This window comes from Gopherus flavomarginatus, chromosome 1 (genome assembly GCF_025201925.1).
Source record: "Gopherus flavomarginatus isolate rGopFla2 chromosome 1, rGopFla2.mat.asm, whole genome shotgun sequence".
NCBI classification, from domain to species: domain Eukaryota; kingdom Metazoa; phylum Chordata; order Testudines; family Testudinidae; genus Gopherus; species Gopherus flavomarginatus.
The window spans coordinates 248541659-248558304 of NC_066617.1; the positions used below are offsets into that span (position 1 = coordinate 248541659).

Below are 16646 nucleotides of genomic sequence, written 5' to 3' on the forward strand. Positions count from 1 at the left end.
ATAGTGTGGCCAGGGAGGTTGAAGTGCTCTCCTACAGGTTTTTGTATATTGCCATTCCTAATGTCTGATTTGTGTCCATACCACCCTATATCGAAAACCTACCGACCGCTATGCCTACCTTCATGCCTCCAGCTTCCATCCCGGACACATCACACGATCCATTGTCTACAGCCAATCACTGAGGTACAACCGCATCTGCTCTAACCCCTCAGACAGAGACCAACACCTACAAAATCTCCACCAAGCATTCTCAAAACTACAATACCCGCACGAGGAAATAAGGAAACAGATCAACAGAGCCAGACGTGTACCCAGAAGCCTCCTACTGCAAGACAAACCCAAGAAAGAAACCAACAGGACTCCACTGGCCATCACATACAGCCCCCAGCTAAAACCCCTCCAACGCATCATCAAGGATCTACAACCCATCCTGGACAATGATCCCACATTTTCACAGGCCTTGGGTGGCAGGCCAGTTCTTGCCCACAGACAACCTGCCAACCTGAAACATATTCTCACCAGTAACTGCACACCGCACCATAATAACTCTAGCTCAGGAACCAATCCATGCAACAAACCTCGATGCCAACTCTGCCCACATATCTATACCAGCGACACCATCACAGGACCTAGCCAGATCAGCCACACCATCACTGGTTCATTCACCTGCACATCCACCAATGTAATATACGCCATCATATGCCAGCAATGCCCCTCTGCTATGTACATCGGCCAAACTGGACAGTCTCTACGGAAAAGGATAAATGGACACAAATCAGACATTAGGAATGGCAATATACAAAAACCTGTAGGAGAGCACTTCAACCTCCCTGGCCACACTATAGCAGACCTTAAGGTGGCCATCCTGCAGCAAAAAAACTTCAGGACCAGACTTCAAAGAGAAACTGCTGAGCTTCAGTTCATCTGCAAATTTGACACCATCAGCTCAGGATTGAACAAAGACTGTGAATGGCTTGCCAACTACAGAACCAGTTTCTCCTCTCTTGGTTTTCACACCTCAACTGCTAGAACAGGGCCTCATCCTCCCTGATTGAACTGACCTCGTTATCTCTAGCTTGCTTGCTAGCATATATCTACCTGCCCCTGGAAATTTCCACTACATGCATCTGAGGAAGTGGGTATTCACCCACGAAAGCTCATGCTCCAAAACATCTGTTAGTCTATAAGGTGCCACAGGATTCTTTGCTGCTTTTACAGATCCAGACTAACATGGCTACCCCTCTGATAATAACTATGTTTTAAAAGAGGAACAAAGAGAACCTAGGTAACTATAGACTACTCAACCTAACTTCAGTTCCTGGAAAGCTATTAGACTAAATTATTGAACAATCAATTTGTAAGCACCTGGAGGATAATAGGGTTATAAGGAATAGCCAGCAGAGATTTGTCAAGAACAAATCATGCCAAACCAATCTAATTTCCTTTTTTTGACCAACCTACTGGCCTAGTGGTTGGGGGGAAAGAGTAGACATGATATACCTTCATTTTAGTAAGCATTTTAGCATAAACCAACATGACATTCTCATAAGTAACTAGGGAAACGTGGTCTAGATTAAAATACTATAAAGTGGATGCAAAACTAGTTGAAAGATCATACTCAAAGAGTAGTTATCAATGGTTTATTATCAAACTGGGGGGACACATCTAGTGAGTCCTTCAGGAGTCTGTCCTGGGGCCAGTGCTATTCAATATTTTCATTAATGACTTGGATAATGGAGTGTTGAATATGCTTATAAAATTTGCAGATGACACCACACTTGATGGGGTTGCTAGCACTTTGGTGGCCAGGATTAGAATTCAAAACAACCTTGACATATTGGAGAATTGGTCTAAAAGCAACAAGATGAAATTCAATAAGGACAAGTGCAAAATATTATACTTAGGAAGGAAAATAAAATACACAACAACAAAATGGGGAATAACTGGCTGGCTAGTAGTACTGCTGGCAAGGATCTAGGGATCATAGTGCATCACAAAATGAATATGAGTGAGCTATATGATGCAGTTGTAAAAAAGGCTTCTATCATTCTGGGGTATATTAACAGGAGTGTCATAAGTCTCGGGGTATAATTATTGCCCTCTACTCAGCACTAGTGAGGCTTCAGATGAAGTCCTGTCTCCTGTTCTGAGATTCACACTTTAGGAAAGATGTGGCCAAATTGGAGAGAATCCACAGGAGAGCAACAAAATGATGAAAAGATAAGAAAAAATATGTTTTCTCTTGAGAAAAGAAGCCTAAGGGGGTACCTAATAAGTCTTCAAATATGGTAAGCGCTGTTATAAAGAGGAAGGTGATCAATTGTTCTCTTTGTCCACTGAAGGTAGACTAGAAATAATAGGCTTACTCTGGTCCTGCCTCAATGTAGGGGGCTGGCCTAGATGACCTCTGGAAGTCCCTTCCAGCCCCATATTTCTGTGATTCTATGATTTATCCTCTGCCACATCTCATTTGGGACCCAGTGTCATACTGTGGCAGCCAGAACCAGCAGTGGAACAGGGAGAGGCCCAGTCTAGGTCTCCTGCTCTGTTACCAACATCCAGCCAGTAGTTGATGAAATCCCCTCTTGGAGATCCCCTTAAAGGGCACAAGACCCTGTGACCCTACTAGCCATGTAGCCTGAGGGAAGCAGAACAAGACCTTCTGGTGTGCAGCTAGCCCCTGGAAGCAACAGTATCTTCCCTAGCAACAGCCAGAAGAAGTAATGGAGGCAACAGAGGCCATGGCTACACTGGCGCTTTACAGCGCTGCAACTTTCGTGCTCAGGGGTGTGAAAAACCGCCCCCCTGAGCGCTGCAAGATACAGCGCTGTAAATCCTCAGTGTAAACAGTGGGGAGTGCGGCTCCCAGCGCTGCAAGCTACACCAGTAGAGGATGTGGAGTACGTGCAGTGCTGGGAGAGCTCTCTCCCAGCTCTGGCACTGCGACCACACTTGAAACTTCAAAGCGCTGCCGCGGCAGCGCTTTGAAGTGCAAGTGTAGCCGGACCCAGAGCAGGCAGAGGCCCAACAAGAGTACTATGGAGGTTCCCCATACATTCGAATGCTGTTGGTACTGGTAATGTCAGCAGACTGCTTTTTAGGATTTTAACTCTGGATGATGTTGTCTGTTGACTGATTTGTTATTTTCCCCAACCTCATTCTTCCCCTCTCCTCACAGTCCCTCTGCTGCCTGCAAAAAAACTGTCATCATTATTGATCATGGTAGTCAGAATTTCATATACATTTGTTAGATTAGAGGAGTTATCTGCCAATGAAGATGACTGGTGGTGTTTCCAAACTCTGATTTTAAGATGAACCCATGACGTAACAGTTTGAGTAACCAAGTATTTATTTAACACTGATTTATTTGCTTTGTTCATGTGTTCAGGTGCAACTGGTGTTGAAGACCGTTTACAAGATGGTGTGCCAGAAACCATTGCCAACTTACGCAAAGCTGGGCTGCAAATTTGGATTCTCACTGGAGACAAGCAAGAAACAGCCATTAATATAGCTTATGCATGCAAGCTACTAGGTCATGATGAGGAAATCATCACCTTGAATGCTGAATCACTGGTAAACAGATCCTTATCAGATAGTTAAATGTTAGGTTGAAGTCCAAATGTGGGACTTTGCTTTGATTTTGGCAGCTGCAGTTAAAAGGTTGATTGCTTTCTTCTTTTTTATCTTTCTTCTTCCTGTGCTATCTATATTTTGGGGATAGGATTTGTATGTGGATATTTATTTATTAATTATTTATACTCCCATATGGTGGGGCTTAGGCTTTCTGCCCTGGGCCCTAGCAAGTCTAATGCCAGCCCTGCTTGGCAGGCCCCCTGAAACCTGCTCGTGCCCCCCACAGGGAGCCCCAGACCCCTACTTGAGAGCCACTGCGGCATACCATAGTAAGGTACATGCTGGGACATAGTATTCACTTATTTCTTTTTGGCACCCTCTAAAAATACAAAAGCAATCTATCATATGTTTTTGAAGGCAAAAACAATGAACTGCCTGTTGAGAATAATTATTTTAATACCAATGGACAGTAATACTAGATAATTCAGTAATTCAGACTCTGCTATGTTGACTTTTTCATTTGATAGTAAAGAAAATGTTTGAATTTCAGTGCTCATAGTCATAATGGACTGATAACTCGAGCTGCAGTCAGGCATTGCTCAGCTTGTCTTAAATACACAATAGCAAGGAGTTTGCTGATATGGTCAAACATAGAAGGGACCAGGTTGATAGCACCAAGGTAATTGAATGTGGTGATTAAATCAGTGTTCAAATTCAGAACTGGAGGTAGACTAGCACTATCCAACTACAATTCCTTTCTAAAGGAAGGAAAAGATAACTATGGTCCATTCTTAGTGTAGCAAGTTAGCTGGTAAATTGATTTCCTATTATTTCACTTCTTTACTTCTGATAACTTGAAAAATATTGTGCTGCAAGACTGGTAACATTTTATCTTAAATGTTCATGTGTTAGTTATACATTCTGTTAATTAAGTTTGGTTAGGATATAGATTTTAAAATTAGTTAAATAACCTTTAATTGGCATTTACAAATATCTGATCAATGATTTGATTAATAGGCATTCTGTGATGCTCATCACCATACTTAGCTCAGCACTGGATTCTCATTATATCACATGTCAATTCTGCTATTCTGAGGACAATCTGAAATAAATCAGTTTAAAAGCCATCACTGCGGGTTAAAAAGTAAACAGAATTGCTTTTAAGCCCTTTATTTATCCATTGCTGGCAGTATCTTCTGCAACAAAAATTAAGCGTTTTTAGATGAGTAAAGAAGGAAAGAATAATAGAAATAAAAATTGTCAAAGTGGAATCAATTGTGCAGACTCTAATGTTCCCCATTTCGAAATTTATAACGAGCACAGTAAGTTGATTACATGATCCCACAGCAGCAACTTTCACTTAAACATGTTTATTTTTGTATTGTATTTCAGGAGACAAGCGCTGTTCTGCTGGACCACTGTCTACAATATATAGAGTCTAAGTTTTCAAACAACACAATAGACAAGACTGCTGGAAACACGACAGTTGGGTTTTGCCCCCTCTCTCCACCTTCATCTTCAGTGCATTCCAGCTTGGGCCTAGTGATTGATGGAAAGACTCTGGCTTATGCACTGGATAAAACACTAGAAGACAAATTTCTTTCACTAGCCAGGAGATGTCGCTCAGTTCTGTGTTGTCGCTCTACCCCACTGCAAAAAAGCATGGTAGTAAAACTAGTCAGAGATAAACTCAAAGCAATGACCTTGGCAATAGGCAAGTATCTCCATTTAAATGAGCCTGTATTTACATGCACACACCCCTTCTGAATTTCTCTTCTCTTCTGTACACTTTAGAAGCCTAAACCCTTCAATTTTAGTTTGAAAATGCTTCTGTGAGCATAAGAGCATTTATTCCAAAAAGAAATAGAGTTTCTAAGGTGGCATCTAGGATTACTCCCTGCAGAAGCTGGCCAAATGGAGCTGGTCTACTCCACGATGGTGTTTGAATAAAACAACATTTTGTAAAGAATTGAGAGAGCTGACACCATTGACCATCACTTGGGAGTATAAATCAGGACAAATCTGTGTTCAGCATCATTTCAGCTACTCATGATTAAACCCAAGGCCGTCAATTTTTTATCATGAGTAGGTGTCGGTGCTGAACACCAGTTGTCCAGGACTACAGTGATTATAAAGTTGTGATCAGCATCATGTCAGCTAATGCAGTTTTTCACAACCATTTTCCAATATGTGGTTGATTGTGGGGACTCTTTGTCAGTCATCCAGTTCAGAATCCTGCAGCACCCACAAGGTTCCCCCACTTTAAATTGAGAAGGCTCTCCTTATTCCTCACACAACCCTCCTTTCCTCACTCTGAGTCTAATGTCATAGAGTTTATCCAATTGTGCCCAGCCTCATGCCAAATTTTAGGGTCCCTTCATACTTCCAGTCAGTTGGTTTGCGGCAGAAATGTTTTCAGGAGTTTGTTCCCCTGTTGCACATGGACCTCTTAGTATCCATGGAACACAGACATGATCTCTGTATTCCAGGTCCCGTTAAAGAGACCCACTCATACAGAAGTATTCAGTTTATGTTTCCTTGGCATGGTATAGCAAAAACCTAGATAGAAAAACGTTAAGGGCTTGGTGGTCCCTTCTAAGGCTTTGAAACTGTAGTTCCATGAAGTACAGGTGTTTCAAACAGGTCCCTGATGCTTTACAGTCACCTATTTTTTCCTTTGTTTTTCTGCCATTAATCATATCTGCTTTATTAATATCAAACAATGTTGCATCCTATTGTTACTAGGTGATGGAGCTAATGACGTCAGCATGATCCAGGTAGCAGATGTGGGTGTGGGGATCTCTGGTCCAGAGGGCATGCAGGTAATGTGGGTTGTTTATTGAAAAGTTTCCCCTGGAAAAAGTTGGACCAAATGTTTTCCATATATCTGCTTGCATCTTGCCTCCCAGTCAGTGAGAGCAAGTTACCTCTTAACAGTCAGCAAAAGTAAATGAGCAAGTTGCAAGCTGCCCTGAGGTGTACCAGTTGGGATTTGTAAAAATCACTTATGCTTGAGTTCGAGCATATGTTTCTTATCCAATCTGTGGTAACCTTAAACATTTTACATTCACTTCATAAAACTCAAATTCCAGGAGGTCTTTCAGCACATTTACTTCTTAAAGAAATCAGTTATTAATTTAAAAAAGCCCTCAGCTATGTCCTATTTCTATAATAAATAAAGATTAAATTGACTTCCCCCTCCTTCGTTTTCCTCCTCTGGCATTTATTCTTCTTATCTCCTGCTCTGGTCCTGTAAAATTATCCTGTGGTGTGGCTGGACAAATCTCTTTACTGAATGCAGCTAAGATAGGTGGCACTAAAGTGTATAAGCCTCAGAAGGCTGCATATCCCACTTGCGCTCCAGGCCAGCCTATTGAGAAAATATGCCTAAGTAGTAAACGAGGCCTCCTCTCCTCTCCCTGCAGGGACATGCAGGTCAGATATGAGTTTTACTCTACAGTCCTTGTAATGTGAGTAGCTGCAGCGAGAGTTAAGGGATTGCTAGTTTGGGTGGGGAGGGGAGCTCAGCTCCCTCCCCCTTCCCTCCCATTGTCATGCAGTCCATGTAAAATCTTTTCCCTGTTTGTCTGTCAATCAACTGGGAAGAAGCTGCCCCTGCTGAGATTTTTGGGGGATTCACTCAGTATGCCTGTGTCGCTGGCCATCACTCCAGACACCCTGATTGCTATATATGGCAGGGCAGTTGGACAGTAAAAGATGAAAGCTTGGGCTAAGACTGAAATAGGGTTTTTTTAACACGGCTTTCTGCTGTAATCAGGATCAGAGTAAGGAGTAAACTCAGCAGATGCTGAACCTGGGAGCCTCACACAGCTTCCCCAGGCTTTACAAGCATGGGAGGACATTTGGGTTGAATAGAGCCTAAGAAGTGTGGAATCCTGAGCAGGCTGTTGTAACAGGGCCTATTCCAAGGCCTACTGAAGTCAGTGGGAGTCTTTCCATTGACTTCATTGCACTTTGAATCGGCTCCTAGCATCTCTGCATGAACTCAAACTCCTGATTTCTCATGAACATCGTTTTAGTTCCCAGATATAATACTCCACGTCTCTCCCTCACTCTGTCTCTTCTTTTTCCTCCTTCCAATTCCTCATTTCAGTTGATCTTGTAATTCGGAGACATCTGGTCTTTCAGTGTCCCTAGCCATTTCAGTGCATTCTGCTCTGAAAGCTTGTCATTTCGCTTGTTATTCCATTAAACCACCTGGATTATTTCTCTTTTTATGTTTGTTTTTTAATGAATGTTCACACATAGTAGGAAGGCTTATGGATTCCCTGCCTTTGATCCCAGGTTTCTGTAGGAAATCATGCATGCCTTTGTACAATAAGCAGCTGTCAAAATTGTATACATGCAGGTACTTCAAAGGAGTCAAGCATCTGGATCTCTCAGACAGCAAACTGGCTGATTTATTTTTCTTTCACATCCTATGGGAGGAGCAGCATGGAGCATGAACCATGCTTTCCTATGCAAAACCTGGGGGATGGAGGAGAATGAAAATGTCAAATCCAAGCTGATTTTTTGGGATAAGATAAACATGCAAGTGTAATTGGATAAAACTATCTTTCCATTCCTCCCTCCATATCAAAAATAGACCTTTAAAAACTCTTAGAATGTGTTTTGGAATAATTTGGTGTAAACATAAAGAAAAGTAAACAATTTTACCTCATCATTCCATAATAGAATTAGAAAATGGGAAGGGGAGAAGGAAACAGATGTAGGCATCCTTGTGAATGAATAAGACAAGAAACAAAATGTAAATTTAAAAAGCACTACAACTGTAGGTGGAATCTGTGGCCAACTCAATGACCTGGAGGGATCTGGTGAGGTCTTAAATCTTAAGTATACTTTACCTTGAAATTTAGCCAGTCAAAAGTAGCTACGATATAGAAAGAAATGGTGGTGATTCATACCATAGATGTGATTTGGCAGGTTCTAAAATTTCAGGGGAACCTCTTCTGTAATCATTTCTCACAATTTAGGGAACTTGAATATAGTTAAAACAAATTTCCTCAGAATACTGAGATCTCAGGGGAATTGGGTTGGGCAAATCTTTGCAAGTCAAGATCATGATCATTAATTAAAATAAATTATTTGGGTGTTTTGCCTTTTTAACTCCACTAATTGTAATGTAGCGTATTATTATTTATCTCAGTCATTTGAATCCCTCCTGAAAACTCCCTTCTTCTGCACAAAATAATACTATCTTCTTTGTATTTCTTAAAAAGAAAAAAGCTCACAGCCATCATCACACAGCTATAACTCTTGGTCCTTCCTCACCCCACTTCCTTCTTACGGTTTGTCACTCGTGTCACCATCTGTAGTAGTGTAGATTGTAATCTTCTAGGAGCAAGGACACTGTCATTTTGTGTATTTTCTGAAGCACCTGGTTTGCTTTTGGGCACTATAAAATTATAACGATTTGTGAAAGCATTGAGGAAACAATGGGCCAGACTCTTCTTTCACTTATACCAGGGTGGAAGTAATCCAACTCCATTCGACTTTAATGCAGTTACTCTTTCTTTACGTTTGTGGATGTTTGCAGGATACTCAAACGTACTATCTGTGTGTCTTAGGTGACACTTTACAATAATGATTTCAACTCTTCTTTCATTGAAGGCAGTGATGGCGAGTGACTTTGCAGTCCCAAGATTTCGGCATTTGGAAAAGCTCTTGCTTGTTCACGGGCACTGGTGTTATTCCCGGCTTGCCAATATGGTGCTGTATTTCTTCTACAAAAATGCAGTAAGTGTTTGACTGGACAGTTTTGTGGCTCTGCATGTTTCCAGGGTTTATTTTGTGTGAAATGAGCATGAGGTGAGCCTTCAAATGGTTTATAAATAAGCTCCAAAGAAGCTTGCAGAGTTGAAAGACAACTGGCTGCCATTCACAGGAATAGCAGGCCCCACTCTGTGACAGTGACAGTGTGCTGCAGAATGTGCAAATTAGGAAACATGAATAAGAAGTGCTGCTTAATGAAAGTTTCTTTATAGAGCAGTTCCTTTCTCAAAAATCTAGCTGGCTAGGTATAGGAGCCTTTAATGCCAAGTTCACCCTAGTGGATGGGTTTTCTCTTCCTAATCCTTGTGCAAACAGTAATTTGTCCCCGGTGATCTGAGCTAATTTGGGCCATCTATATTTATCAGCCAAGCATATTGGAAGTGTTTTTGTTTTCCCTGACTTCCTTCAGCCAAATAAATACATCGAGAAAAGAGCACACTGCAATACCTATCCAAGTGTGGGCCTGTATCTCCTCCCAGTTACACTATGACCAGTGCCAGTCATGAATAACTCCATTACTAGATACGGGGCTATTAGAAACCCATCTCCTCAGCCCTACCTGAGTCCCTTTGTATCACTCACACAATATTCGAAGATGCAGCTGAGGATTCCTTTAGCACAGAAGAATCATTGATTGGCATGAAGATACTATGGATTTGCATCGCCTGCACACTCTGTTGAAAGTAGGGATCATGAAAGAGTGGGATGGGGTGGGGCCAGGCCAGACACAGCACTCCTGATGCTCCAGAGCATAATGGGAGTGAGAATATAGCCTCATGTGTGTAACTGAGAGGGCAAGTAGCACCCGGTCTAGTTAAGGTTGATTTCCAACTTCTAAATAATCCCTGCTCGTAATTTTCTTTTGGTCTAAAGATGCCATGTCAGGTCTCAGTCCAGGGATCAGCAACCTTTGGAATACGGCTCGCCAGGGTAAGCCTCATAGTGGGCTGGGCCAGTTTGTTTTCCTGCTGCAGCCGCAGGTTCAGCCAATCGCAGCTCCCACTGGCCACGGTTCGCTGCTCCAGGCCAATGGGCTCTGTGGGATGTGGCGGCCAGCGCATCCCTCAGCCCGCACCACTTCCTGCAGCCTCCATTGGCCTGGAGCGGCAAACCGCGGCCAGTGGGAGCCGCGATCAGCCAAACCTGCGGACATGGCAGGTAAACAAACCAGCCCAGCCCACCAGGAGGCTTACCCTGGCCGGCCATGTGCCAAAGGTTGCCGATCCCTATCTCAGTCCAAAGGTAACTTTTAATTGTCATGGGACAGGATTGTATTTTTGCTCAAATTGCTGACCAGGATAGGAACACCATGCGTGCTAGGTAAATAATAAAAATAATCATTGGTTGAAGTATCTTTGTGTTAACATGGGCACGATAAAAATATTCCAAGCATGTTCTGATCAAGAATGTCATACTTGCATGTTTTCAAAAATAATCAAAGTAAACACTTCCAAATTCTGAAGTTCCAAAGATCTCACTAAGCCTTAAAAAGCAAGCCAAATTTGAATAGTTGGCCTATGCTCGTGCTGCTACCATTGGTAAATGCTGGTGTACACAGACTCATGGTTCTAGGCTTGATCCTGAGATGTGCTGAGCATCTGCACCTTCCTATCTATATATTTCTGTTGTGCCCATCACCATGATAATACTGAACCTCATCAATGAAAGTGGAATATTATACTTTTAGAGAAGTGTACTCAGAGCAATTTTATTTTTAAATCAAAACACTCTCAAGAAATATATGTAGGTACATCCCAGTGACCAGCATGCAAGGATTCAATTTATTCTCTTGCATTTTTGTTCAAAACTTGTAAAATCTTACATTCCAATACACCCCTTTCCCCACCCCTGCCCCCAATTACAAGTGTTATTTTTTCATGCTGTATTTAGTAAGACATCCAACTGCAGACATTTTCTGAAGCTGTTGCCCCCAGGCTTGAAAGAAACTTAAGAATCTCTCTTTGTGTTTGCTCTGCTTCTGCTGCCTTCAGAGCCCGTAAGAGCAATCCTAGTTGCTACCAACCCTGAAACCACAGTGGGAAATAGAATGTATAGTAGACCTGAATGAGTCAGACATATAGTGGCTTCCCTCAGGGAAGGAGAATTCTAACTTCCTCTAAGATGCAAGTACTGGATTCATTCACAGGCAGACCATTCTTGATGAATTGTCCACAGGGAATCAGGATAACTGTGCTGCATACACTCTGCTAGATCTCTATCTCCTTGGGTTTTTCCGTTTGCTTGTATTGTGTCAATTTCCATTTTGCATTAGAATTTATCTAGCTCATAGTTTAAGCCCCGGACTGCTGAAGAAACAACACTGCAGGATTTTAAAAGGTGCTGCAGGGTAGGTCCCAGCTGGTCATATGGCTGCTTCGGGCGGCGTATAAAAGGAAGAGAAAGCTGGGTCAAATGGGAGCTAAGGGAGAGGGCACAGCCTCTCCCCTCCTAGCTAGTTAAAGCAGAGAGAGCCTTTTAGGAATGACAGTCAAGTATTTTCAGTTGATTTGCTTTAAATTTTCATAATTCTTTGGTGGATAATCAACGAGTCTGGAGAACAGGGACGTAGAAGGACTGAGGCTTGGAGCTTTATTTCCTTCCCTGGCTGTAAACCTGCCAAGCAGTTTACACCTCCCTTTTCCGGGATGCAAGTTGTGGCATCCAATCTCCCCTCAAAGCTGAAACAAGCATTTCTTCCTCTCCAGACACACTTTACCTCCATTGATAGGTAGATACATCACTAACAGCTGGGCTCGGTAGTTTAAATGAACCCCAGCTGTTCTACGGACACTTTGGCCTTTCTGATCTGGTTGTCTAGCCCACATACATGGTAGCAAAAGTGGGTTGTGTGTTTTGTCCATCCTTGGGTGACCCCAACCAAGCTGGGGGCAACATTCCCAAGACCCGGGTCATCACACTCCCTCAGAGTGAATGATTTACCTTTTCATTTTACAGTGAGGATTGTAGAATGATAAATCTCCACCTGCTGTTAATCTGATGACATTGAAAATCAAAGATATTGTGGTGGTCAAATCAAACACAACTTCACTGCAGTGTATAGTTCTATCCTCCTGACTGTGCTCTTCTCATTACAGTCTTGAAAAGAGCTGAAAAGCCCAGTTTTCTTGTGCTATCTACTTTGCCTTTGTGAGCTAGCTAAGTCTCCAGAAAATTCTCAGACCAACACAAGATATTGAAACAGAAACAGGATCCTTCTTATGACAGTAATAAACAACACAATGAGATCTACATTCATGAAATATATGTGGAATGCCACAAAGAATGGTGTCATTCATTTATGTTTAGCTGCATTTTGTATTCGAGAGTTATAATTGGATTGAAAATTAATTTCATGTGAGGCAAAGCCCCAGTCATATCCAAGACCTCAGTCCTGTTAAGACTTATACACATGCTTAACTTTAAGCATGAGTAGAGGGAATGGGAATAATAAATAATAGAAGATCAGATGTCCTCAGTGGGGACTACTCATGACTTTAAGGTTAAGTACATGTGCAAGTCTTTGCAGAATCAAAGTCAACATGATTTCACAGAGCAACAGAGAGATGATGAACTGAGATTTACACTGTTTTTTTTTCCTACTTGTTTTAAATTCCTGACTGATCATGCTTCCTGTACTGCTGTTTTGATTGCAGATGTTTGTGGCCCTTCTCTTCTGGTACCAGTTGTATTGCGGGTTCTCTGGCTCTTCGATGATTGATCAGTGGTACCTGATCTTCTTTAATGTATTATTCTCTTCTCTTCCACAACTGGTCACTGGTGTGCTGGATAAGGATATACCAGCTGAAGTGCTAATTGGTGTACCTCACCTCTACAAAAGTGGCCAGAAAATGGAGGTAAAAACTTTGCCTTTCAGAAGATTGTTTCTGATGGTCATGAGTTTAAATGCAAACCAATCTTGATGGCAAAGGACACAATGGTACCGAATAAAGCTAAAGAATGGGAGTCTGAGAAACTGTTTTTCTTGCTTGTTAGCATTTCTAGGTGTAAGTCTGCACTGGGATAAAAGCCCCACAGCTGGCCACAAGGAGGGAGGATCTCAAAGCCTGGCTTCCAGTCCAAGCCCAAACATCTACACTGCAATTTTGTAGCCTTCAGCCAGAACCCCACAAGCCCTAATCAGCTGACCCGAGCTTTGAGACTTGGTGTTTCCTTGCAGTGTAGATATACCCTATAATAATCCTAACCAAAATATCTAAATGCCAGAAACTAAATATGCCAGAAAAAAGCCTTTTTGTAAACAGTATCTTAAAATATATGGATGTATGTTTGTTAGTGGGTTTGTTTTTTCCTCCAACTTATACTGAGCACCTACCCTTTTAGGATCTAGGTGCTGTTACAAATTTCAAATATAAACACAAAATAAGTCATTTTATATATTGTGTAACAGAGTAAAATGTACTGTTCCTACCATAACATAATGCTGTTTACCCACCAAAAACAAGAACTTGCTCAATCCCCAGCACTTCCACAAGGAGTGGGGGAAGATGAACCAGGAAGTGGGCCCAGAGGGTTAACAAATCTGGGCTCTGGTGGCCCGAGTGGTGAAGTGAGTTGCAGAGTCAGCAGGGGCAGCTCTAGACATTTCGCCGCCCCAAGCACGGTGGCATGCTGCGGGGGGCGCTCTGCCTGTCGCCGGTCCCGCGGCTCCACTGGGAGGTCCACCGGAGCCGCAGGACCGAAGGCACCCTGCCTGCCACCCTCCCGGTGACCGGCAGAGCGCCCCCCGCAGCATGCCGCCCCAAGCTCGGGTCAGCTGATTAGGGCTTGTGGGGTTCTGGCTGAAAGCTACAAAATTGCAGTGTAGATGTTTGGGCTTGGACTGGAAGCCAGGCTTTGAGACCCTTGCTCCTCGTGGCCAGCTGTGGAGCTTTTATCCCAGTGCAGACTTACACCTAGAAATGCTAACAAGCAAGAAAAACAGTTTCTCAGACTCCCATTCTTTAGCTTTATTCGGTACCATTGGCATGCTGGGGCCTGGAGCCGCCCCTGCGAGTCAGAAACCCTTTACGGAAAACACGTTGGCTGCAGCCCATTTCTGTGTAAACTACAAGGAAAGGGGCATAAGGCCGTTAAGCTAGACCACTTTTGCTGATTGCAACTGCAGTTTTATCATGAGGGTGGCTTCTCAGGTTAGCAGACTATCATTGTCAAGAGAAGTCTTCTTGATCAGAAGCCTTACAACAGCTTCCTCAAAGACAACTGGCACCTTGGCCTCTAAAGGGAGTCATTGACTCTCAACCAACAGTGCACCCAGTGCTTGGTGCGTTACATTTCTAGTAGTATTTCTACATGCTATACTTGAAAGAAGAGGTGGGGAATTGCAGAACTGCTCATTTACAGTGTGTTTGTCTTTATCTTCTTTGTCATCAGCTGTTTCTGGGTTTTATATTTCTGCCCTTTGGCCTGCTGCTCCAGAACATTGCAATTAAAGTTCCACAAAATAAATGCCCCTATTTACTTCCCTACCGAAAGATGGCAAAAATAGCTAGTCACTGATTTAGTTTAAGCTGATTTGGAGGTTTTATTTGGTTTTCTTCATTGACAAACCAGTCTAAAGGATGATTGGTTTGGCCAAACAGTCAGCAGATTGACAAGAGAAATCTTTCATGTTCACAGTAGAATTCTTTCTCAGAGTCCAGTAGAGGGTGGGCCTGGGTTCCCCCCAAACCTCCCAACTCCTGATCAGACACAGGAGAGGCTGTCCCAGACTGTGGGGAAGATCACTGAGGTGAGCAAATCTGCCAGATAAGCGCAGGACCCACAAAGGTAGAGGAGGAACTTTGTCACAGTAGCCAGTAATATTCTCACTCTTCTCTTTGGAAAAGATTTTAATTGGAGCAGTCTACATGTTGTTTCATTAGACCAAAGAACACAAGAGTTTTATGAAAGTCTCATTTCTAGGCTTAGGAAACCATGAACTAGAGGAAAAAAGAGCTTAATGAATTCATTTTAAAAAATTATCATGGGAAATGTGTAACCTGCATAAGAACATTAGTAAAATAAATGAGCATTTTACCAATCTGATGTTTACAAAATTTCCTCTATATCCAGTTGTTCTGTATAATAATTCATGTGAATGTAAAAAGTCGTTAAATTATTTATACTAATGGGTTAGTAAAATTCAGTACTGTTTCTTAAGGACTGATTATATTGCTGTGTAAATATTAATTAAATATTGTTGTCGCTTTTCCTTTCAAAGTAAGCTGCATTCTTCCACATTTAATCTTTCTTGAATATATAGTTTTTTATTTTATATGTACAAGACTTGTGGCCAGATTTTTAAATGTGTTTAGGTGCCTAACTCCTCACTGAAATCAGGCACCAAAATACATTTAAAAATCTGGCCCTTAAACCCCAGTCCTGCAAAGATGTAAGTATGTGTTGAAGTCTGAATACCACAAGTATGTAACTCCACTGAAGTCAATAGGACTAATTATAATGCAAAAAGTTAGGCATGTATACAAGTCAGTGCTGGATCAGGAGCTTAGTTCGAAATTATACCCTCTTGTGGAAAACCAAACAGAAGAGGATTCTTTAGAGGCAGAAATTCAGGTCATGGAAATCCCAACTAATCACTCCATCAGGAGGGTGGGGTTTGTTGGCCTCGGAAAGGAAAAGAGTGATGAGGTTGTCTGCACAAGCACTGGAAGAAATACATTTCAATTCAGATTTTTGTCTAGTACTAACAAATGGCTTCTTCGTTAGACTCTTACTGTATGTTTTTGTGTCACAGGAGTACCAACCACACATGTTTTGGATGAACATGATTGATGCGCTCTATCAAAGTCTAGTTTGTTTTTACATCCCTTTTTTCGTAAGTTATCCATTCAGACATCCTATTTCATGCAGTGTGAGGAGCAGACCTGAAAATACAGATTAAAGCCCCTTTCCTTCTTTTCAGACTTACTATGACTCAGAGGTGGATCTATTCTCCTGGGGAACTCCCATCACTGTGATAGCTCTTTTCACCATTATATTACATTTGGCTATTGAAACCAAAACTTGGGTAAGTCATCCACAGGGAAATTATATAGAAGCCTTGGGGATATTTTACCTATTTCCTTAGTGTCACTCTTTAAAATCAAGAAAAGTGTGTTTTACTCCCTCAGCACTATTTTTATCATGTATTTTAACCAAACATGAAAATGGTTTGAAACTGAGCAGTGAGCAGCTTTGTAATCCTGTTTGTAGAATGAGGATTTATGAAATTACACTGGTGTAAATACATTCTGTGCATGGATTTTGTACCAGAAAATTAA

General features: G+C 42.0%; 2 protein-coding genes across 3 annotated transcripts in view; both read left to right on the top strand.

Moving 5' to 3' along the window:
* The window catches only part of LOC127038947 (phospholipid-transporting ATPase VA-like), a 143492-nt gene that overhangs the window by 122677 nt on the left and 4169 nt on the right, over positions 1–16646 (top strand). For both annotated transcript variants that reach the window (XM_050931976.1, XM_050931986.1), the window contains 7 exons: positions 3389–3573; positions 4966–5287; positions 6319–6395; positions 9205–9330; positions 13020–13220; positions 16121–16201; positions 16289–16393. In XM_050931976.1, the coding sequence (XP_050787933.1) occupies positions 3389–3573; positions 4966–5287; positions 6319–6395; positions 9205–9330; positions 13020–13220; positions 16121–16201; positions 16289–16393 (1097 nt within the window). The remainder of the gene's footprint in view (positions 1–3388; positions 3574–4965; positions 5288–6318; positions 6396–9204; positions 9331–13019; positions 13221–16120; positions 16202–16288; positions 16394–16646) is intronic.
* Positions 1–16646, top strand: part of LOC127043515 (phospholipid-transporting ATPase VA-like) — an 84766-nt gene that overhangs the window by 57363 nt on the left and 10757 nt on the right. The window contains exons 13-19 of the mRNA XM_050937375.1: positions 3389–3573; positions 4966–5287; positions 6319–6395; positions 9205–9330; positions 13020–13220; positions 16121–16201; positions 16289–16393. Of these exons, the coding sequence (XP_050793332.1) occupies positions 3389–3573; positions 4966–5287; positions 6319–6395; positions 9205–9330; positions 13020–13220; positions 16121–16201; positions 16289–16393 (1097 nt within the window). The remainder of the gene's footprint in view (positions 1–3388; positions 3574–4965; positions 5288–6318; positions 6396–9204; positions 9331–13019; positions 13221–16120; positions 16202–16288; positions 16394–16646) is intronic.